The 25,673-nt window shown below is 40.9% G+C and overlaps 1 protein-coding gene across 1 annotated transcript in view; it reads right to left on the reverse strand.

Moving 5' to 3' along the window:
- The window catches only part of lmbrd1 (LMBR1 domain containing 1), a 273,681-nt gene that overhangs the window by 55,792 nt on the left and 192,216 nt on the right, over nucleotides 1–25,673 (reverse strand). Inside the window, exons 10-13 of the mRNA XM_043681689.1 lie at nucleotides 16,420–16,484; nucleotides 10,112–10,214; nucleotides 7,194–7,298; nucleotides 5,979–6,128 (exon numbers count right to left, since the gene is read on the reverse strand). Coding sequence (XP_043537624.1) covers nucleotides 5,979–6,128; nucleotides 7,194–7,298; nucleotides 10,112–10,214; nucleotides 16,420–16,484 — 423 coding nt within the window. The remainder of the gene's footprint in view (nucleotides 1–5,978; nucleotides 6,129–7,193; nucleotides 7,299–10,111; nucleotides 10,215–16,419; nucleotides 16,485–25,673) is intronic.

Below are 25,673 nucleotides of genomic sequence, written 5' to 3' on the forward strand. Positions count from 1 at the left end.
TTAGCGGGTTGTTTGAAAACTTGCAGATCAGAGTTCAGCATTGGCATGTCCCAATAAGGAGAACGGACAAGGATGCCAAGGTAAGGGACTTTTGAATAACGAGGGAGGTTGTGAATTTAGTCAAAAGGGAAAAAGCAGCAAATATAAGGTTTGGGAAAGTGAAATCAGAAAGAGTCCGCGAGGAATATAAGAAAGCAGGAAAGAACTCAAGCAGGGAATTAGGAAAGGAAGAACTGGCCGTGAAATGACCTTGGCAGTAGAGTTAAAGAGAATTCCAAGGCCATTCTATATGTACATTAAAAATAAGAGGTTAACTAGGAAAAAGGTATGACTACTTAAGGATAGGGGGAAATTATGCTTGGAGGCAGAGGATGTAGACGAGATCCTAAATAAGTACTTTGCATCAGAGAAGGACATGAAGAATAGTGAGATTTGTGGGAGCATTGTAATATGCTAGGGCATTTTGAGATCAAGAAAGAAGTGGTGCTGGATCTCGTTAAAAGCATTAAGGTAGATAAGTCCCCAGAGCCCGATATTATCTTCTGCAGGTAATTGAGAAAGGCAAAAGAGAGGAGACTGATGGGGTCTTGACCAAGACCACACATTTAACAAAAGCATGGCCTAATTAGGTTGGTCAGGATGGCGTTATGTGAAGCAAGTGTTGCCTTACTAACTTGATTGCATTTTTCGAGGAGGTGACAAAGATGATCAATGAAGGCAGAGCAATGGATTTTGTTTCCATGGATTTTAATGAGGCTTTCAACAAAGTCCCTCATGGTAGGCTCATCCAGAAGATTAAGATGCATGGCATGGCTGCATGGATTCAGAATTGGCTTGGTTGAAACTTTATTGCTGGAACAGCACAGCAGGTCAGGCAGCATCCAGGGAACAGGAGATTCGACGTTTCGGGCACAGGCCCTCTTCAGAATTGGCTTGCCTATAGATGGCAGAAGGTAGTAGTGGAAGGTGTTTTTTGGCTGGAAGTCCGTGAGTAGTGGGTTTCCGTAGAGATATGTACTGGAACCTCTGCAGTTTGTGATATATATAAATGACTTGGATGAAAATGTAGATGGGTGAGTTAGTCCACAGATCAGTGGAGTTGTGCAGAGTATGGAAGGATATAGATCAGCTGCAGATATGGCCAGAGAAATAGTAGATGGAATTTAATTCAGTTAAGTGGGAGGTGCTACACTTTGGGAGATCAAATGTTGAGGAAAACAGTAGGACACTGAACAGCACTGATGTACAGATGGACCTTTGGATTCAAGTCCATAGCTCCTTAAAAGAGATGGATAAGGTGGTAAAGAAGGCATATGCCTTGCTTGCCTTTCTTAGTCAGGGAATTGAGTACAAGAGTCAGGATGTGATGTTGAAGCTCTAAAATACTTTGATCAGGCCGCATTTAGAGTATTGTGTTTAATTCTGATTGCTGCATTACAGGAAGGGTGCAGAGGCTTTGGAGAGGGTGCAGAAGAGGTTTACCAGGATGTCTGGATTAGAGGGCATGAGCTATAAGGAGAAGCTTGAAAAAACTTGGCTTGTTTCCTCTGGAACGGTGGAAGCTGAGGACAGACTTGAGAGAAGAATTGTATAAAATTATGAGATGTCTAATACTGGGGAGGGGGGGGGGGGGGGACCAGACATTTAAGGTGAGGGAAGGAAAGTTCAAAGGAGATGTGAGGAGCAAGTTTTTTTCACAGAGTGGTAGGAATTTGGAATGCATTCACGAGGGTGGTGGTGGAGGCAGATATGATGGGGTGAATGTGCAAGGAATGGAGGGATATGGACTAAGGGCAGGCAGAAGGGATTGGTTTAATTTGGTGTCATCTTCTGCACAACATCATAGGCCGAAGGTCCCATTCCTATGCTGTACAGCTCTATGTTCTAATCTCAAGGCCTGACACATCTTTCACTTTACTACTACCATCAATGTGGGGAATCAATCTTGGTCTAATGAAGACTGCAGCATGGAAAGTTAGGAGAAGCACAGGGTGTACCTATAAAAATGAGATATCAGCCTTGTGAAAAAAGAAAAATTCAAACAGATTCTCACATGCAGTTGTCCAATCCAGGAGGAAGAAAAATCAATAGAAAATTCAGAGAGAGTAGCAGCCAGTAGACATTCACTGAAGCGTTCAACTCTCTTCAGACCCCATTAGCTTTTGATACGATTTTTAAAAAAACCAAAACATAGAAATCTGAATCTGAGAGAGCTGGCCACACCCATTCAGGCAGCAAAAAAAAACCCCAAGGCAGTGGACTACTCAAATGCCAAACTGGGTAAGCAGCATTTGATGGACAGAGCTAAACAATTCTACAACCAACATATCAGATTTAAGCTGTAACATACAATTATGGTGGTCGATTAAGTAATAATTCCAGGAGGACACGGCTCCATAAATATTCCCATCCTCAATAATGGATGAGCCCAGCACATCAGTGAAAAAGACAAGGTTAAAGCATTTGCAAGAATTGTCAGCCAGAAGTAGGAAATAGATGAAAAATATTGATATCCTCCTGAAGTCCCCAGCTGCAAAAATTTAAGTCTTCAGCCAATTTAATTTGTAATCAATGACATCCAAAATATAATGACAGGACTGGGTACTACAAAGGCTTTGAACCCTGAAAAAAATCTGGCACTTGTACTGAAGAATTAGCTGCATCTGGGCCAAGCTGCTCCAGCACAGTTACAACACTGGCATCCTCAGGTGACAGTTGGGACAATGCTGTGGCTTTCATGGTTATTCTGCCCCTTTTTTTGAAGAGTGGTTGTAAGGCAGAGGGGACGAGAAGTCTGCAGTAATATAATCTTCTTGGAGGCCTTGGAGTTTTTGTTTGCTGCCTGAATGGGTGTGGCCAGCTCGCTCAGATTCAGATTTCTAGATTTCGGTTTTTTTCAATAGCATCAAAAGCTAATGGGGTTTGAAGAGAGTTGAAAGATTAGATTAGATTACTTACAGTGTGGAAACAGGCCCTTCGGCCCAACAAGTCCACACCGACCCGCCGAAGCGCAACCCATCCCCCTACATTTTTACCCCTTCACCTAACACTATGGGCAATTCATGGCCAATCCACCTAACCTTCAATGAATGTCTACTGGCTACTACTCCCTCTAAATTTTCTCTTGATTATTCTTCCTCCTGGATTGGACAACTGCATGTGAGAATCTGTGTTTGAATTTTTCTTTTTTTGCCAAGGGGTGCACATAGAACATTACAGCGCAATCAGCCCTTCGGCCCTCAATGTTGCGCCGACCCGTGGAACCAATCTGAAGCCTATCTATCCGACACTATTCCATTTTCATTTATATGTTTATCCAATGACCATTTAAATGTCCTTAAAGTTGGCGAGTCTACTACTGTTGCAGGCAGTGCGTTCCACGCCCCGATTACTCTCTAAGAAACCTCTAGCACCTGTCCTATATCTATCATCCCTCAATTTAAAGTTATGTCCTCTCATGCTAGCCATCACAATCCGAGGAAAATGGCTCTCATTGTCCACCCTATCTAACCTTCTGAATATCTTATATGTGTCAATTAGTCACCTCTTAATCTTCTTCTCTCTAATGAAGCCTTTCCTCATAAGTCCTTCCCTCCATACCAGGCAACATCCTAGTAAATCTCCTCTGAACCCTCTCCAAAGCTTCCACATCCTTCCGATAATGTGGTGACCAGAACAGGACGCAATATTCCAAGTGCGGTTGCACCAGAGTTTTGTACAGCTGTAGCATGACCTCATGGCTCCAAAACTCAATCCCTCTACAAATAAAAGCTAACACACCTTATGTCTTCTTAACAACCTGGGTGGCAACTTTCAGTGATCTATGTACATGAACACCAAGATCTCTCTGCTCATCTACACTACCAAGAATTTTATCATTAGCCCAGTACTCTTTATTCCTGTTGCTCCTTCCAAAGTGAATCACATCACACTTTTCTGCAATAAACTACATTTGCCACCTCTCAGCCCAGCTTTGCAGCTTATCTATGTCACTCTGTAACCTGCAAAATCCTTCAGCACTATCCACAACTCCCACCAACCTTCGTGTCATCTGCAAATTTACTAACCCATTCTTCTACGCTCTCATCTAGGTCATTCATAAAAATGACAAACAGCAGCAGCCCCAAAATAGATCCTTGTGGTACCCCACTATTAACTGAACTCCAGGATGAACATTTCTCATCAACTTCTTTCAGCTAACCAATTTCTGATCCAAACCTCAGTCACCCTCAATCTCATGCCTCCGTATTTTCTACAATAGCCTACCATGGAGAACCTGATCAAACACCTTACTGAAATCCATGTACACCACATCAACTGTTTTACCCTCATCCATTATGTTTGTCACCATCTCAAAGAACTCAATAAGGTTTGTGAGGCATGACCTACCCTTCACTGAACTGTGTTGACTATTCCTAATCAACTTATTTCTCTCTACATGATTATAAATCCTATCTCTTATAATATTTTCCAACACTTTACCCACAACCAAAGTAAGGCTTACTGATCGATAATTACCAGGGTTGTCTCTAGTCCCCTTGAACAAGGAGTGTGTTTATGGGATGTTATTATATTGGAACAGTCAATTAGCAATATTTACTGTATCCATTATTCTGTTATGCTTTCCAATATAGTTAAGTTATTCTAAATTTCTCTTTCTTTGGCTTTGTTTTGAACTACAGTGTTTACATAAATTGCGATTTGCTTAATGTCGAACAGTTTGACCAGTCACATTGCATCTAGAATAGGCACTTTACATTTGCCTGTAAAAATAATAAAAAGTTAGAGTCTATGCTATTAAAATATTTTGAGACGGTTTGGTCTGGTCCATAACACAGTGAAACAATGATAATATCAATGAACTAGTGATCTAAAAGGCCATGCTAGACTCAAATCCCAGTGTAATTCAAATGCAATTATAAACATTAAGAACCAAAAGCTAGAAAACGTCACTGATTGTCAGTCATGAAAGCCCAACTGGTTTACTAATGTTATTTAAGGAAGAAAATTTGCCATCTTCACCTCGTCTGGCATGCAAGGTAAACATGGTTACTCCAGACCAATAGAAATATGGTTGACTTTTAACTGTCTTCTGAAATGGCCTAGCAAGCCAATCATTTAAAGGGTAAGTTAGGATGGGTGACTAATGCTGGCCTTAACAATGATATCCACATACCACAAAAGAAGTTATTAAAAGTTTATCAACAATGTGGAATACTTCCCCCTGGACAGAATAGCCAGCTTGATTGCACCACAGCCACAAACATTTATTCTGTCCAGCACTGATGCACAGTTGAAGCGGTGTGTACCATTTACAAGATGCACTGTAGAAATTCACTAATTTGGACCTTTGGGCTAGGGGAAACTTCATCACTGACCCCAGTCCAGCTAGCTGTGCTAGGGTTTTATACGTTCCAATGAGATCCCCCTCTTCTTCCAAACTGCAGTGAATACTGGTCAAATTGACATCATCTCTCCTCAAATAACAACGTACCATCCCAGCAATAGGTCTGGTGAACTTTTGCTGTACTCCCTCTAGGGCAAGTAGATCTTTCCTTAGGTAAGGAGACCAAAACTGCATAAAATATTTCAGGTGTGATCTTACCAAGGCCCTATACAGCTGCAGTAAGATCTCCAGGCTTCTGTGCTCAAACTCTCTTGTAAGGATAGCTAACATCCCATATGTACTTCTAATTGCTTGCTGTACTATGCATGTGCTAACATTGGTGAAAGGCCAACTGAGAACTTCCTTAAGGGAGAACTTCACTCTGGCACAAAGGTCGAACCTTCATATTTGTTAAAATCAGACACTGTGCTGGGGATAAACATACTAATGCTGTTTAATTTGAAGAACTGAATGGTCACCCTCAACCATATTTAGCTTGCAGTCTGACAGATGTCAAGTCGAAGTAGAAAGACACAAACAAGAATCAAAGGCTGACTCAGAAAAAGGAACAACACAATCAGAAGACGCTTACTTGCTCTTGATACTTTTGACTTCCATACATAACGTACTGGGGTGCCAGACTGTAAATCATATAACTTGTGTGCAGAACCATCAGTAGCAGGATCATACAAAGAAAAAGAAGAGCTTGGGGTCGTGTTCGGCCAGGTCTAATCTTGTACAGCTGGTTGCAAAAGACAAGCAAAAGAGTAGGTTAAACAACCAGGTCCACTTGTTATTTATATGTTAAACCGTCCTCAACTAAATGTTTCAACATTATTCTACAAAAGTATATGAAAACATTAGATAAAAACACATTCTGTGCACTTAAAACAATGGTTCAACCCAAACGGTACAACAAATAGAATTATTTCATGAAACTCCAAACCACAGAATGAATAATTTAACAATTTTAATGTAATATAAAATTCCAGGGTGGAATGCAAAGCCTAATGAGCTCCTTTCTTATGCAGCTAAAAGCTGAGGAAGTAATCAATAATATTTAAATGTTTAAGCAAGCACAATATTGAATTGAATGACTAATCACATCATTTTTAGTTTTAAATGAAGCTTTACCATTTCCTTCAAAGTCTTTAAGTGTTATTTATTAAATGAATATCCAGCATAGGAAGCAATCTAAAGTCACTACAGTGTCACTTCCCTGCCAAAGCAAATCAAAGGCCATAAAAATTAAAGATAAGATTCCAAGTATTGTTTCTGACATTTTCTGTTTCACAATTACCATTTGGTCAAAAATGCTACAAACCACTTTCTGAGACAATCTAATTGGTATTACTCATAGGCATAAATCTGGCAGTGTAGTGAGATCAGTTACTCTCTGAAATTTAGATTAGATTAGATTACTTTAGTGTGGAAACAGGCCCTTCGGCCCAACAAGTCCACACCGACCCACCGAAGCACAAACCACCCATACCCCTACACTAACACTACGGACAATTTAGCATGGCCAATTCACCTGACCTGCACATCTTTGGACTGTGGGAGGAAACCGGAGCACCCGGAGGAAACCCACGCAGACACGGGGAGAATGTACAAACTCCACACAGTCAGTCGCCTGAGGATGGAATTGAACCCGGGTCTCTGGCGCTGTGAGGCAGCAGTGCTAACCACTGTGCCACCGTGCCGCCCACTGCTACGTTTTTAGTCTGTACATGCTATTCTTCACATCCCCCCTCTCTGTCAACCCAAGTACAGAAATATAACTCGCGCAGGTAACAATGAAAAATACCCTTATCCAGAAAAACCAGATTCCCATGTTTCGGATCCCGGCCATGGAAGCGAAGACTAAATACACTGTAATGATTGCAATTAGGACATAATCCAGCGGGAAAACCTGGGAAGGGAGAAAACGAAGTGGATACTGTGTTTAAGTGGCAACAATTGTTACTTACAATCAAACTGAAGCAAAATAAAGTCATCATACATTTTCAAAGCAGACAAACAGGAGCCTTGAAGAACACAGCAAGTCAGGCAGCATTAGGAGATGAAGAAGTCAATGTTTTGGGCATAACACTTCTTCAGGACTAAGTGTGGGGTAGGGGAGCTACAGGTAAAGAGAAACAGGGGTGGGGAGAGTAGCAGAATGGTGAGGTAGTGATAGGTGAACACAGGTAATGGGTACAACCTGGTTAGTCGATGGGAGGGATCAATCCGTTGATAGCTGGAAAGAAGCTGGTAATTGGAATGGAAGGGAGGCGCAGGGCTGAAAAGGCTCTAGAAGACTTAAAATTGAGTTCTCGAATTTCAAATAATCTCCCCAGCCATCCCGACTCCCTTTTCAGCCCTGCCTCCTCCCCTCCATTCCACCTACCGATCCTTTCTTCCAGCTACCAACCAGATTCATCCCTCTCATCGACCAACCAGGTCATACCCATTACCTGTGTTCAACTATACTCCCTTTTCAGCCCTGCCTCCTCCCCTCCATTCCACCTACGATCCTTTCTTCCAGCTACCAACCGGATTCATCCCTCTCATCAACCAACCAGGTCATACCCATTACCTGTGTTCAACTATCACTACCTCACTGATCTGCTACTCTTCCTACCTCTCTCTTTCCTTATTTATCTCTCCCCTTACCTCACACCTAGTCCTGAAGAAGGGTTATATCCGAAATGTTGACTTTTCCATTTCCTGATGCTGCCTGACTTGCTTTGTTCTTCCAGCCTCCTGTTTATCGACTTTGGATTCTGCAGGTTTTTTTTTAAGTCTCTAACAAATATTAGAGAGCCAGTTTAAATCAACAGTTACTAATCTTTCCAAATTTAGATTTTGACTTGTGACTTAGACATTTCATTAATTGTACCTTTCTTGGTGAAATTCCATTGAAAAGTGTAACTAATACGGTTAATCTAAATTACTTGCAAGTGGAATTCCTGTGTAGGTTCACAATTGTTTTCAGTAATCTGAAGCATGGTTAAGTTTTCATGCAGAACAATAATGATAAACACTGCAGTAAAGCAAATGTGACTAACAAGATAACACTTTTGAAACTTTTGATCAAAACATTGGCCCCACAGTCAAAATAAAGCATGATTTCAACTGCAAGTAGTGAGGGAAACTCAATGCTTCAGAAAGAATCAACAATATCTATATTTATAATGCTGAATTTTGAAAAGGATATCACCACCTTCCAAGAACATGCCCAATCAGAACAATTATAGAATAAGAAACTCTAAATCCCAAACTTTGGCCAGGATTTTCACTTTTTCCATCAAGTGCAGACAATATTTACAACCGAGGGAACTCTCAATCCCACCAACCAAGAAAGCCCATTACATCAAGAGTCAACAGTCACATAAGCAATGCTCTGAGGGAGCTTGGCGATGCCAATCACTCAGAGGCCAGCTGCCAATGTGAACAGCAATGTCATTTCAGAAGCCCAGGCTGCTAGCTGCTTGGCAGCACTGAGGACCAATAAACGCAGGTTGGTTTGTGGGGATGTGATGGTGATGGTGTTGGTGGGCAAATTAATACACTTGGTTTGATATTAGATGATTAGAAATAGCTAGTGTGGACTTGCAAGGAATATTTTGCTAAACAATTTTACTGGAGTTGAAGGAAATGAAGGGCCATGATGGTTTAGAAATTATATGGAAATGCTAAAATAGTCCACTCAATTAAAAGTTGGTTCATTTAAATTAGTTGCCAATTCAATTCCCAGCATCCATCTGCCACATTGTTTGGTATTATTGTTGCTCAATTCAGATGATTTGGGCGGCATGGTGGCTCAGTGGTTAACACTGCTGCCTCACAGCACCAGGGACCCAGGTTCGATTCCAGCCTTGGGTGACTGTGCAAACTCCACACAGACATCCTCCCAGTGTCTGCGTGGGTTTCCTCCAGGTGCTCCGGTTTCCTCCCACAGTCCAAAGATGTGCTGGTCAAATGAATTGACCATTCTAAATTGCCCATAGTGTTAGGTGATATAGTCAGAGGGAAATGGGTCTGGGTGGGTTACTCTTCAGAGGGTTGGTGTGGACTTGTTAGGCCAAAGGGCCTGTTTCCACACTGTAGGTAATCTAATCTAATCTAATCATAATTAGGTAATTTAGCCGTGTTTCTCCACTATTCAACCCAAACCCCAACCTTCTCAGTGATCAATCAGCATTGCAGTGAAGGACAGAAATGGTAGTTAACTTGCTGATTTAAAATGAGCCAAAGCAGAAAGAAAACAAATTGAGCTGCACCAAAGGGATAAGAGGACACTATGATGGTCTCACTGGATTAGTGCAGAGGTCACTACTCTTAATGATCTACATAAATGACTTGGAAGTAAGAGAGAACTAGTGCTGTCTCAAATTTGTAGAGGGACATATGTAGAGGTTTAGAAGTTTAAATATCAGCGAAAATGCAAATATAATTCAGTGGTATTGAAGGGGAATAAAGTGTGCAAATGGGATTTCATGCATCATAGAAGGAAATAAACAGTGTGGACATAAATCAAGCTACCGGCAATAACCTAAAATAGGTGGAATCTAAGGTGCTGGCAGACTATCCTTTAATATCAAGAGTAATATTACACACTAGTAAGGATCTAATAGCTGAAAAGAAAGAAGTCAATAGTTGGTTACAGGAAAATGATCAGTAATTATTGCAGCATGTTACCACGTAATGTACTTTACAGTATTGTAATATGTTCATACTTACTATCTGTAGAACAAGCAACAACTTATTCAAAGGATTTGCCAAGTTAGTTTCAAATATTATAAATCCAGAATCAAAACCCACTGAATGGAGTGCTTTATCCAAGCTGTAAGATATTGAAGAAGAAAAATAGCAGTTTAACTGAAAATGCTCTTTTATTTTTCTGTAAAAACAATTCAAAGCACACAACACAGGACATTTAGGGGAATCTAATGAGTCAGCAAAACAGGATTTAACTGAAAGGCAGCAAGAATTACCCAAACGTTAGGAGATATTTTATAGTAAATAAGCACAGCCCTTTCCATGTCAGGGCAAAGCAGGGACAATGGGGGACACAAGTAGGAAGTGGCTATAGTTGACCAAGGGAATAACAAGAAGGCAATGTTATACAATAAGATTTTAATTAGGGCCGATTCAAACCAAGGGAATTGAAAGCGGACTGAAGAGAGACAAACATAGTCTTTAAGGAAAGATGGGCAGAAATTTGGGAGGCAATAATACGTCAACCTTTTTTAAAGAGGAAAGAGAAGTTGGGAATAGAAGAGCACCTCAATGTTTGGAGAAACTGTACATTTGATAAAAGTTTTTGAAATCATGAAGCAGGGTCTGGACAAAAAGTAAATAGTGAAACAGTTCCCAATCTGAAAAGAAGCAGGAACGGGAGATCACACAGATTTTAAGATGCAAATATGATGCAAGAACAAGCTTTTTCAGATAGTGCGCAGTTAGTGTCTGGAATATAATGCCTGGAAGTGTGGTAGAGGCAGGTTCAATTGTAGCATTCAAGGACATTAGATGCTTATTTCAATAGAAACAATGTGCAGGATTATAGGGGAAAAAACAAGAGAATGGCACTAAGTCATAATGCTCATTCATAGAATCCTTCCAGGCCATTCTGCCAATCGAGTCCACTCCGACCCTCCGAACAGCATCCCACCCAGACTCACCCTCTACCCTATGCCTGTAACCCTGCATTCCCCATGACTAATCCACCTAACTTATACACTCCTGGAAACTATGGGAAATTTAGCATGTTCAAACCACCTAACCTGCACATTTTTGGAGTATGGAAGGAAACTGCAGCACCCAGGAGAAACCCATACAGACAACAGGAAGAATGTGCAAGTTTGCACTGAATGCTTTTTCTGTACAAATGTTTGAGGTATTACTTTCCAAAGAATGTTTTTGTAAGGGTATTTGAAAAATAATTACTTTCAAAACTCAGTGACTTAAAATGTGTTGTTGCGAGATGTCAGTAACATGGAAAATGTTTTTAAATTTAGACAAAGCACATTTTCTAATCACTTAAAGATGGATTAATTAATCACAAGAAAAAAATAGTTACAAACATGTATTTTCTTTGTTTTCTGGCATGACAGACATGTTATGAAGATTAAAATGCATCAAGGAAAATTGAGCTGGTTACTTAAACTTTACTATTGAGATAAGTGCCTTAATAAACCAATTTCCCAATTTATGTATCTCTGCACTAAGGTGCCAGATCTCATGGCAAATGATCTTAAACTCACATAAACCTTTTAGGTATCAACTTATGTTTCATATAAGCTTTCTACTTGCACATCTGCCTGCAAGTAAATGTTTCGAGATAACCCATTAAATGTTTATCATATGTTGGTAAGTAGTGTGATTGGTAAAACTTTTTTTTCTCATTTATCTGTTATTTGATACTATAGTTGGACTAAGTTAAGCTTAAAGGAAAAAAACTAACAGCAGATCGCAGACTCATGTTATGCTCCTCTTGCTCAATGTGGGAGCTCAGAAATGCTGCTGATGTCCCTGAAGCCTTCACATGCAGGAGGTGTTGCCACCCAGGTTGATAGTGGTGTTAAGAAGGCATACAGTGTGCTAGGTTTCATTCATAGAGGGACTTAGTTCCGGTGCCGCAATATCATGCTGCAACTATACAAAACGCTAGTGCGGCCACTCTTGGAATATTGTGTACAGTTCTGGTCGCCATATTTCGGGAAGGATGTGGAAGCATTGGAAAAGGTACAGAAGAGATTTAACAGGATGTTGCCTGGTCTGGAGGGAAGGTCTTATGAGGAAAGGCTGAGGGACGTGAGTCTGTTCTCATTGGAAAGAAGTCTAAGATGGGATTTGACAGAGACATACAAGATGATCAGAGGATTAGGAAGGGTAGACAGTGAAAGTCTTTTTCCGAGGATGATGACATCAGCTTGTACGAGGGGGCATAACTACAAATCGAGGGGTAATAGATTTAAGACAGATATCAGAGGCAGGTTCTTTATGCAGAGAGTGGTAAGGACGTGGAATGCCCTACCCTGCCAATGTAGTCAACTCAGCCACATTAGGGAGATTTAAACAATTTTTGAATAAGCACATGGATGATGATGGGATAGTGTAGCGGGACGAACTGAGAATAGTTTACAGGTCGGCGCAACATTGAGGACTGAAGGGCCTGTTCTGCACTGTACTGTTCTATTCTATGTGTGTCCAGCTGCAGCTCTTGTTAGATTGCATGACGGCTCTGGAGCTGCAGATGGACTCACTTTGGGCATCTGTGATGCTGAGGAGGTCGTGGATAGCACACTTAGCAAATTGGTCACATCGCAGATTAGGATTACTGAGGGAGAAAGGAAATGGGTGACCAAAAGGCAGAGAAAGAGCAGGAAGGCAATGCAGGTGCCCCCTACAGTCATCTCCCTCCAAATCAAGTATACCATTTTGGATACTGTGGGGAGATGGCTCAGCACGGAAGGCAGCAGTAGTCAGGTTCATGGCACTGTGGCTGGCTCTGCTGTATAGAAGGGCAGGAAAAAGAGTGGATAGCTATAGTCATAGGGGATTCAAATGTAAAGAGAGTAGATAGGCGGGTCTGTGGTCGAAAACAAGCCTCCCAAATGTTATGTTGCCTCCCAGTTCCCCGGGTCAGGGATGTCTCAGATCAGCTCCAGGACATTCTGAAGAGGGGGATGAACAACCAGCTGTTGTGGAGAATACAGGTGTCAATGTTAGAGGTAAAAAAGCAAGCAGAGTTTAGGAAGTTAGGAGCCAAGTTAAAAAGTAGGACCTCTGAGGTAGTAATCTCAGATTGCTACCAGAGCCACATGCTAGTCAGAGTAGAAATGAAAGAATAGACAGGATGAATGAGTGGCTTGAGAGATGGAGCAGGCAGGAGGGGTTCAGATCTTTGGGACATAGAGACCGGTTCTGGCAGAGGTGAGACTATTACAAATTGGACAGTCTATACCTGGGTGGGACTGGGACCAATGTCTGAGGGGGTGCTTTTGCTAACGCTGTTTGGGAGGGTTTAAACTAATGTGGCGGAGGATGGGAACTAAATGAGGAGGTTAGTGAACAGTAAGGAGGTAGTAACTAAAGCCTGTAAGGAACTAGATAATGAAGTCAGCGTGACTAAGGGAAAGAGTAGGCAGGGGGCAGATGATGAACACAAAGGGGTAGGTGGTCTGAGGTGCATCTGTTTTAATGCTACAAGTGTAGTAGATAAGACAGATGAACTTAGGGCTTAGATTAGTACCTGGGAGTATGATGTTATTGTTATTATTGAGACTTGGTTGAGGGAAGGGCATGATTGGCAACTAAATATCCCAGGATGTAGATGTTTCAGGTGGGATTGAGAGGGAGGTAAAAGGGGTGGAGAAGTTGTATTACTAGTCAGAGAGGATATCACAGCTGTGCTGAAGGAGGGCACTATGGAGGACTTGAGCAGTAAGGCAACATGGGTAGAGCTCAGGAATAGAAACGGTGTGGTAACAATGTTGAGACTGTACTACAGGCCTCCCAACAATGAATGTGACATAAACATACAGATATGTAGATAGATTATGGAAAGATGAAGGAGCAACAGGATGGTGGTGATGGGAGGTTTTAATTTTCCCAACATTGACTGGGATTCATTTATAGTTAGAGCTTTGGAAGAATATCAGGAAAGTAGGACCAATCTGAAACGAGGAATTAAGAGGGCCAAAAGGGGTCATGAAATATCTTCAGCAAACAAGGTTATGGAAAATCCCAAAGCTTTCTATTTGTATATAAGAAGCAAGAGGGAATTAGAAGAAATGATTGACCTACTCAAGGACAAAAGAGGGAAGTTATGCATGGAGTCAGAGAAAATGGATGATATTTTTAATTGGTACTTTGTGTCGATATTCACCGAGAAGAGGGATATGACGGATGTTGAGATTAGGGATAGATGCTTGACTACTCTAGGTCAAGTCGGCAGGAGGCAAGAGAAACGATTGGGTATCCTAAAAGGCATTAAGGTGGACAAGTCCCCAGGTCGGAATGGGATCTATCCCAGGTTACTGAGGAAAGCAAGAAAGGAAATAGATGGGGCCTTAACAGATATCTTTGCAGCGTCCTTGAACATGGGTGAGGTCCCGGAGGACTGGAGAATTGCTGATGTTGTCCCCTTGTTTAAGAAGTGTAGCAAGGATAATTCAGGTAATTATAGACCGGTGAGCCTGATGTCTGTGGTAGGGAAGCTGCTGGAGAAGATACTGAGGGATAGGATCTATTTACATTGGAAGAAAATGATATTATCAGTGATAGGGAGCATGGTTTTGTGCAGGTAAGGTCATGAGTTACCAACTTAATAGAATTCTTTGAAGAAGTGACAAAGTTGATTGATGAGGGAAAGGCTATAGATGTCATTTGCATGGACTTCACTAAGACATTTGATAAGGTTCCCCATGGTGGGCTGATGGAGAAAGTGAAGTTGCATGGAGTCGAGGGTGTATGAGCTAGATGGATAGAGAACCGTTTGGGCAACAGGAGATAAAGAATAGTAGTGGAAGGGAGAACTGTGTCCAGTGGTGTTCCACAGGGATCCGTGCTGGGGCCACTGTTGTTGATATACATAAATGATCTGGAGGGAGGTATAGGTGGTCTGATTAGCAAGTTTGCAGATTACACTAAGATTGGTGGAGTAACAGATAGTGAAGGGGACTGTCAGAGAATAGATTGGAGAGTTGGGTGGAGAAATGGCAGATGAAGTTTAAATGTAAGGTGGTGCATTTTGGAAGACCCAATTCAAAAACGAACTACACAGTAAGTAGAAAGGCCCTGGGCAAAATTAATGTACAGAGAGATCCAGGTGTTCAGGTCCATTGTACCCTGAAGGTGGCAACGCAGGTCGATAGAGTGGTCAAGTAGGCATATGGCATGCTTTCCTTCATTGGATGGGATATGGAAACAAGAGCTGGCAGGTCATGTTACAGTTGTATAGGTCTTTGGTTCAGCCTCATTTGCAATACTACATACAGTTCTGGTTGCCATATTACCAAAAGGATGTAGGTGCTTTGGAGAGAGTGCAGAGGAGATTCACCAGGATGTGGCCTGGTATGAAGGGTGCTAGCTATGAAGAGAGGTTGAATAGATTAGAATTATTTTCGTTAGAAAGACGGAGGTTGAGGTGGGATCTAATTGGGACCTGACCTAGTGGGTGAAAGACAGATGACCACTTAAAAGTCAAGAGTCAACAGTCAACACCCACACCCCCACTCCAATCCTTCCCACAATGAGTAATGACCATCAGTAACCAGTTTGTTTTTCATCTGCAATCTTGCTGATTCAAAGTTTGACCAAGTAACACCACATACAATTACCTTTTCTATTGTCAAAATATATTGCCAGCTATCTCCCCACTCTCTGGAGTTGTCCTTCAGAGAGTAGCCTTGTATCTCTACTCTACTTTATCTTCTCACTTTACAGCAACTCCTTGACTCCCTGCGTCCTACTCAATCTACTGCAATTCCCATCCACAGATTCTCTCACCACCCTGTTGGCTCAATACTCCTTGCTCGGTACTATGACCCATCTGAAAGGCTGGTATGGATTTTCCTTATTCAGCACTCACTTTGAGATTCTCTTCTTTCTTTCCCATCTACTCCTTCACTGTCCATCTCCTCTAACCTTCTATTAAAATAGGGTTTTGCTGCTTCCTGTTTCCCAGATTATACATGTTCCATTGCCTCCCTCAATGGAATTATATTAGAAGCTGAATAAGTAATTTTGGCACACTAACAAGGAAATTTATCATTTTATATATGTTGAATATTTGCCTTGCTTTACAATTTTTACAGTTTCTCACATCAATATAGCAACGTTGCTTCATGAGTTTCCAATTCCAGTGTTAAAGAACCATATCCATCAAACTCAAAGCAAAGTAAACAAATCTCAATTCATAAAGTGTTTAAATATCTTTAGACTGTTGTAGATAACATAATAATTACTTTGGTCAGTATCTATTCCTTTTCTTCAAAAAGCTAGTGTATATAACGATACTGAAGTAATCACAATAAACTTACTTTGACAGAAAAAGAGCAATGATGAACAGAAGGGCCACCAAGATGAAAAATATCCCCAGAGCAATCTGCAAAATAGGGAACAATCTTAAGTTCACTTTCATCATATTTCGTTCACAATATAAGCATATGTCAGCAGCTACATAAAATCAAAATAGAACACAAAGTGGACAGTTATGAGAAAATTTACTGCAACACCATTTCTTCTACTGGACTACTGGACTGAGTCATAGAGTTACACAACACGAAAACAGACCCTTCAATCCAACTTATCCAGTTATTCCAAATTAATCTAGTCAAACTTGGCAGCATTTGACACATTTCCCTCTACCACATGCCTTTTAAATGTTGTAATTGTACCTGCCTCCACCACTTCCTCTGGCAGCTTGTTCCATACACGCACCACCGTCTGTGTGAAAAAGTTGCCTCTCGGGTTCCTTTTAAACCTTTCTCCTCTAACCTCAGACCTATCCCCTTAATTAGTAACTAAAAAATGCACTGAACAACAGTGCTCTAGTGCCTCCTGAGGAGTTATATTTGACAAATTTGAGTGATCAAATAAAATGTTTTATAGGGTAAAACCAAATTCTGGAGAAATTGATGGCATGTTATAGATTTTCAACCAAACAGTTTAATGAGATATCAAAGTTAAACGCAATTAAGCACAATATCACATATGTAAGGTATCTCAAATATTTGAAGAACAGGCGAAGCTAGCTGTTTAACACTGCTATTTTGCTGCAGCAGCAGGTAGTGTATTCCACTAACAGAATGCTACTTCAACCCAAAGATGATGCTCTGCCATTCAGACAAATTAGTACTGTGGTAACTTACTCTCAGTGCAGGTCTGATGCTAGGTATGTAAGACCTGCATCCAGAAGACGGGAAGTGAAATCAATGCAGGATAAGTTTTCAATACTCAAATCTTGTTTAAGGGGTTGGGACATCACTGTGCACATGATCTGAGTCAATTTAAACCTGCTCAGAAATGTTTTAATATAAATGGAATCTGTGGGCCAATGAATTATTAATGAAAACAAATTATTGCAATAATACAGATTGCTGAGAAAGTCATAGTTTGAATGCGGTTTGCTCTTATAGGCACTCTCTTGTGTAAGACGATATAGACCATAAGATTTAGGAACATGAATTCGCTGTTTAGCTTCAATAGCATCATGATGGTTCTGACATTCCTTATACTAACTTTCCTGCATTTTCATGTAACCTTTGATCACAAATCTATTACAGCCTTAAATACATATAAGGATTCTGCCTCTACATTTCCCGGTGGCAAGGAGTTCGAAAGACTCACTACCCTCAGAGAAGAAATTCCGCATTTCAATTTTAAATCGGCACTTCTTTATTCTGAGACTATGCCCTCTGGTCCTAGACTCTCCCATGAAGAGAAACATCCTCTCAGCATTACCCTATTAAGCATTTTAACAGTGATATGTTTCAATGAGATCACCTCACATTCTTCTAAACTCCGCTGAGCAGAGGCCAAACCTGCTTAGCCTTTGCACATAAGATAATCCTTCCCTACCAGGAATCATTCTCATGAACTTCTCTAAACTGCCTCCAATGAAATGATATCTTTCCTTAGACAGAGGAAAGAAAACTGCTCACAATACACCAGATGTGGTCTCTCCAGCATGTTATACAATTGCAATAAGACTTCGCTCCTCTTATCCTTAAACCCTCTTGAAATAAGGGTCAACATCCATTGGTCTTCCTGATTCTGCTACACATGTGCTAGCTTTATCCACAAATACCCAACGTCCCTTTGTGTGACAACTCTTTTTGGTTGGTATCCATTTAAATAACACTGTTCTTTTGTTCCCCCTTCCAAAATGAACAACTTCACTTTTTCCCATGTTATGTTCCATTTGCCAACTCTTTACACGCTTATTTATCCTTTCAATATCTCTGTAAACTCTGTATACTGTACACTTCACAACATGCCTTTCCACCTAATTTTGAGTTGCCTGCTAATTTGGCAACAGTTCTTTTACTTTCTTCCCCATGTCAGTAATATACAGTATAAACAGTTGTGGTCCCAGCACTGATCCCATGGAATCCCATCGATTACAGGTTGCCGACCCAAAAAAGAAACCCTTATCTGCACTCCTGCTCCCTATCCATAATAATAGAACATAGAAAATAGAAAAGTACAGGCCTTTCACCTCTTGGCTTGGTGGCTAGGACTGCTGCCTCACAGTGCCAGGGACCCAGGATCAAATTCCACCCTCAGCTGACTGCATGAGCATAGAACAGAAAAACAGTACAGCACAGTACAGGCCCTTCAGCCCTTGATGTTATGCTGACACTTTATCCTATTCTAAGATCAAACTAATCTACATACCTCTCATTTTACTCTCATCCACAGGTTGCTTAAATATCCCTAATGCATCTGATTTTACTATCACCGCTGGCAGTGCATTCCACATACCCGTTAGTCAATATTCTACCGACTACAGCACAGACATATGACTAAATCTTTTGAAAGATACCTTGTTGAACAGCATCTGGAAGCCCAAATATAATATATCTACTGGTGCTCCTCTATCCACTCTGGTTAAGACTTCTTCGAAAAACTTTAATACAATAGTCAGGCAGATTTCTCTTTCATGAAGCCATGCTGGCTTTGCTTGATTAGATTATGATTTTCCAAATGTTCTGCTTGTGAAAGACTTTGATGTATTTGATATATTTACAGTAAAGATACATAGGTAAAACTTGTGACTTAGATCTCAAAGCATTGGGTGAAAAATCTTGGCATTCTCCCTCCCATACAAAGAACAGTATCGAAAACTGTATACTTGTTTTGGAGGGAGATGACTGCAGGGGGCCACCTGCACTGCCTTCTTGCTCTTGCTCTGCCTTTTGGTCACCCATTCCCTTTCTCCAGTTTCAGAGCCATCATGCGGTCTAACAAGAGCTGGACATACTTCCTGCACTTGAAGGTGTCAGGGACATCATCCGTGCTCCTGAGCTCCCACATTGAGCAAGAGGAGCATAACACATGTCTGGCATCGCCTGCCATTTTTACCTTTAAGCTTAATTTAGTCCAACTATAATATCAAATAACAGATAAATGAGAAAAAAAAAGTTTTATCAATCACACTACTTACCAGCACACACTAAAAATTTAATGCATTATCTCAAAACATTTACCTGCAGGCAGGTGAACAAGTAGAAAGCTTATATGAAGCATATATTGATACTTGAAAGGTTCATTCTCAACCAGAATTTACTTGAACTGTGCCATGAGATCTGGCGCCATAGTGCAGAGATAAATAAATTGGGAAGTTGGTTTATTAAGGTGCTTATGTCAATAGTAAAGTCTAAGTAACCAGATCAATCCTTCTTGTTTGCATTTTGATCTTCATAAAACATCTGTCGTGCCAGAAAACATTTGTCATGTCCGAAAACATAAAAGTATATATTGTAACAAATTTTTTCTCGTGATTAATTAATCCATCTTTAAATGATTAGAAATGGTGCTGTCTAAGTTTAAACATTTTCCATGTTACTTGACATCAATCTTGCAACAACATATATGAAGTCACTGAGTTTTAAAAGTTATTATTTTTCAAATACCCTTATAAAAACATTCTTTGGAAAGTAATATCTCAAGCATTTGAACAAAAAAAGGCATTTAGTAGTCAATTAATTAATTTTACAGCAGCACAGTTAGAGTTAAAACTCCTAGCTTTCTGTTTTAAATTAAGGATGTGACAATTATGATCCAATATATATACATAAATTGAATATTAGTTGCTTCCAACAGCAATAATTTATTTTCTAAGAGTATATAGCCACAACTCAGTAGAAATGGTTACAATATGAAAGAAATTATGTTGCTTGGAATGTTTATCAGAATGGAAGGATTCAAGATATGTTTCTAGGTCCCTAAATTGACTATCTGAGTTACTAGGAAACCAATGGTGCTGTAATAAATGTCATTTTTAACAAAGCAAAGCTATTCATTTTACAACCACTTGGATGTGCACTCAGCAGGAAAGAACAGAGCGTGACAGTTACTGAAGAGGAAATAAAATACTGCAGATCATAACCCACGTAATACAGTGATTTTTGCATTAGAAATTCCAAATTATTTGCTTTAAAGAAGATGAAATTAAGAGCAGGTTGCACTTACTGACAGGCAATATTTAATGACATTAAAACAATGTTGTCAGAATACAACTAATTAGCCTGTAAGGCAACTTTGTCAATTTTTATTGATCAATTATGCCTACGTGGTATGCATTTTCTTTACAATATAATGTATCTATAGTAAATGATCCACACGACTTATTAATCTATTGAAATAAACTTTAAAATAATCCTTTCCTTGTTACTTTATCATGGAGCCTCAATATCAATTTCACTTCGACAATGGAGTGATATCACCCAGTGTAATGAGTGCCACGGATCTGTTAAACTGTGCTCTTATATGCATGAAAAGACTGACTTACATGCACCCACCTACACATAAAATAAAGATAATATAGATAGAATGACAAGGACAGCAGAGCATTGGAACCTAGCCACTTGCAAGTTCCTCTCCAAGCCATGCACCATATGAGTTATACTGCTGTTCTTTCACTATCGCAGTGTTAAAATCATAGAACTCTTTCCCTGGATGCATATACAACACACAACTGCAGTGGTTCAAGGAGGCAGACCACCACCATGTTCTCATAAAGTAGTATGGATAGGCAATAAATGTTGATTTTAGTCATCAACATCCACATCTGATAAAAGAATTAAAGTTCTCTAAATACATAAACCATATTATATGCATGTAAAAATTATTATTAGAAACATAAGGTATTCAGATGAAAAGAAAAATAAGTAACATTCAAAAATTCTAGCTAAAATAATGAACCAGATTTCAAAAACAGCACCTTAATAAACCAACCTCCCAATTTATGTATTTCTGAACTAACGTGACAGAGCTCATGGCACAGTTTAAGTAAATTTTGGTTAAAAATGATCTTAAACTCATATAAACCTTTCAGGTTTTAATATACGTTTCATATAAGCTTTCTATTTGTACACCTGCCTGCAGGTAAGTGGAGCTTGAGATAACCCATTATTTCTCCTTCATGCTATGTGGTGCCCAGAGCCCCATCAAAAGTACCCACTTAACTTGCCCACGCTGGAACTGCAAGTTCAGAGAGTTCAAAGACTACTGGCCTCGTGCAGGCCCAACTTCCTTGAGCTCGTGGAAACCCGGAGCCGAGGCCTTACTGGCATGGCAACAAGACCTGACAATGAGGAGGCTCAATTAGTTTGACCACAAGACATGCCCAGAATGCTCAATGCCACGACTGGTGCCCAGGACCCTATCAGATGCACTCACTTACCTTCTGCAGCAGCAGATTTCCCTCTCTGATGCCCAAGGTTGACCCGGAGCAGCCACCTACCCAGGAAATGTAGGAGATGTGCTGGACTTGAAGTGAGACAGAAAGTCAAAGATTTCAAATCACTCCTCCCCAGCATATTTCTGACAAACATCCAAGCCACTGAAAATAAGCTAGACTCACCTTCCAACCAAAATTGATAAACTCGTATGCTCTGTTTCACAGACACCTGGCTCACCCCCGCTACACTCGACTGTGCCTTTTCTCAGTTCACCAAATGGATTGCTTGGCATTCTTGGGTAAGGCAAGGGGTGGAGAGGACTGCTTCCTAATCAAAACCTCCTGGTACTCAGATGTGGTAACCCTGGTGAGTCACTGCTCCTTGGATCCTTTAACACTGAAATGCCAACCACACTACCTGCCTCCTGAATACACCTCTGTTATCCTGACAGCAGTCTACATCGCACCCCATACAGAAGTGAAGAATTATACAATGCTACAAACAGGCTTGAAAAGGAATTCTCTTTTTCATTGTAGCTGGTGACTTCAATCCCCCAAGAATGTGTTACAAAATATCATCAACACATCTCCTGTCCCAGCAGGTCTGAACAAACTTAATCATTGCTACACAATCAAAGAAAACTACTTCTTCATTCCCCAATCACAGTTTGGAGGATCAGGTCACAACGCTGTGGTTCTCCTTCCAGAAACATAGAAACTGAAGCGTGCAGACCCAGTACAGAAAGAAGTGCAGTTTTGGGCTACTGAGGAAACAGAAGGTCTTCTACGGGACTGCTTATAGTCAGTAGACTGCTCCATATTCAAGAACTCAGTGGCCAACCTAAAAACGTATGCCACTACTGTTACAGACTTCACTCATGAGTGTGTAGATGCCACTGTGCCGAAGAAATCAATCCGAACATTCCTCAGACGGAAACTATGGCTGAACTGGAAGATTCACTCCTTGCTCAATTTCAGGTCTGAGATGTCCAAGTCGGGTGACAACCTTTACAAGGCCATCATGGACACCAAGAAGCAATATCAATCTAAGCTCAAGACCCTGATTAACCATATGGACACCCATTGTCTGTGACAAGACTTATGCGATATAACAGGCTAAAAGGCTAAGTCGAACAGAATCACGAGCAAAACTACAGCACTACCGATGAGCTCAATGCACTCTACACTCAATTTGAATTGAAGGGCAGTGAATCCACGTCATCTGTCCCAAAAGACTCAGATGCACCTGTACTATTGGTCACTGCAGCAGTCCCTAGATCAGCCTTCCTAAGGGTGAACCCACAGGAAGAGAGCAGCCTGGATGGAGTTTCCAGCCATGCACTCAGATTCTGCGCAGACTAGCTGGTGGGACTAATCGCAGAAATCTTCAACCTCTCTTTACCACTATCTGAAGTCCTCACCTGCTTCAAGAAGACCTCTATTATTCCAGTGCCAAAGAAAAACCCTGTAGTAATCTCAATGACTATTGCCTGAAAGCTCTAACATCTATAAGTGCCTTGGATGGGTGGTCACGGCTCACATCAACTCCAACCTCCCTGCCTTGGGAGGGTGGTCATGGCTCACGTCAACTGCAACCCCCCTGCCTTGGGAGGGCAGTCATGGCTCATATCAACTCCAACCTCCCTACCTGGAGAGGCGGTCATGGGTCATATCAACTCCAACCTCCCCTACTGCCTTGATCCGTTGCAATTTGCCTATCAAAGCAACAGGTCCACAGCAGTCATCATCTCCCTGGAACATCCGGACAAAAAGGATACCTATATCAGGCTCCTACTTATTGACTACAGCTCCGCCTTTAACATCATAATTCCAAATAAATTCATCTCCAATCTCTGCGACCTAGGTCGCCACTTTACCCCTCTGTAACTGGATTCTCAACTTCCTGACCAACAAACTGCAGTCAGTAAAGATAGGCAACACTCCTCCACGATAATCCTCAATACCGGTGCCCCACAAGGCTGTGCAAGCCACCTACTATACTCCTTACACAAACACGACTGTGTGGCCACATTCCACATCAACCCCATTTACAAATTTGCTGACGACACCATTGCTGTAGGTCAGATCTTAAACAATGACAAGACAGAGTAAAGGAAGGAGATGGTGCGCTTAGCGACATGGTGTAAAGACAACAATTTCTCCATCAATATCAGCAAAATGACGGAGTTGGTCATTGACTTCAGGAAGCGGATTGGAGGGCATGCCCCTCTCTGCATCAATGGTGACAGTCAAGAGTGTCAAGCTCGTGGGAGTGATGATCACCAACAATATGTCCTCATCTACCCACGTTGATACTACAGTCAAGAAAGCATAACACGCCTCTACTTCCTCAGGAGGCAAAGGAAATCCTGCATGTTCATAAAGATGCTTACAAACTTTTATAAATGCACCACAGAAAGCATCCTATCTAGATGCATCACATCATGATATGGCAACAGCTCTTCCCGAGACTACAAAAAAACTATAGAGTTATGAATATAGCCAGCCCATCAGGCAAACCAATCTCCCATCCACTGATTTCATCTATACTTACCACTGCATCAGGAAAGCAACCAATATAATCAAAGATCCCTCCCATCCCGGTTATACTCTCTTTCAGTCTCTTCCCTCAGGCTGAAGGTATAAAAGTTTGAATACACGTCCAAAGAGATTCAAGAACAGCTTCTCCCGTGCTGTTATCAGATTTGTAGATGGACCTCTTAAATATTAATATTGATCTTTCTCTGCAAGCTCTAGGCAGTTGTAACACTGCATCCTGCGCTCCATTCTGTTAGCCTGATGTACTTGTATAGTTCCATCTGCCTGTAAAGCACACAAGTTACAGATAAAAAAACTGCAGATGCTGGAATCCAAAGTAGACTAGTAAGAGGCTGGAAGAACACAGCAAGCCAGGCAGCATCAGGAGGTGGGAAAGTGAAGTTTCGGATGTAGCTCTTCTTCAGGAAGGACAACATTTTTCACTGTAGCTCAGTACGTGATAGTAATAGATCAAATCAAAGCATCCACGTACTCTCTTGCTTGGGCAGTGGGACAGAATCAATTCATGCCATTTCCTTGAAAATATTAATCAGAAAAACATCGATAGGAGCTCTGTACAATTTGCATATGATTTATATTGGTCCTTGCGTTCCTCCGAACCATTCCCACCAGCAATAAAAACAGTTGATTAAAAACTAAACAAAACATTGTTGTATGTATCTGAAATTATTTATAGCAGTGCCTTCTACTACAACACAAATGTTTCAATTACTGAATGGATTTCATGCTCCAACTCTCTAGCCAAATCCTGACAGGGGGAGAAATTAAACCGATAACATTTTCTGAGAAGAACCTTGACCTCTGGAAATATATTTTCAAATGCTCAAAATTGAGCCATCTGTTTGACCACCTAACACTGAGTGAACTACTTGGACTTTAAAACAAAAAAAGGTCTCCACTCTGCCACACTGCCTTCACTGCACATCTGTGACAGATTTTACACTACTTTGTCCCCCTTGCTACTAATGGAAACGTGTCCAGAATTCTGAATACTGATGAGTCTGTTCTTTTAAAATGCATTATTTGAGGACCATTTTGTTTAAGTATCATTCTGGGCATGATGTTTAGATATCACACAAACCAAGACATTCTGGGCATGGTATTTAATATCAGACAAGAAGATGCTGGAGGTAAAAACAATGACTGCAGATGCTGGAAACCAGATTCTGGATTAGTGGTGCTGGAAGAGCACAGCAGTTCAGGCAGCATCCAAAGAGCAGCAAAATCGACGTTTCGGGCAAAAGCCCTTCATCAGAAATAAAGGCAGTGAGCCTGAAGCGTGGAAAGATAAGCTAGAGGAGGGTGGGGGTGGGAAGAAAGTAGCATGGA

The sequence above is a fragment of the Chiloscyllium plagiosum genome, chromosome 3 (genome assembly GCF_004010195.1).
Source record: "Chiloscyllium plagiosum isolate BGI_BamShark_2017 chromosome 3, ASM401019v2, whole genome shotgun sequence".
Classification (NCBI taxonomy): Eukaryota; Metazoa; Chordata; class Chondrichthyes; order Orectolobiformes; family Hemiscylliidae; genus Chiloscyllium; species Chiloscyllium plagiosum.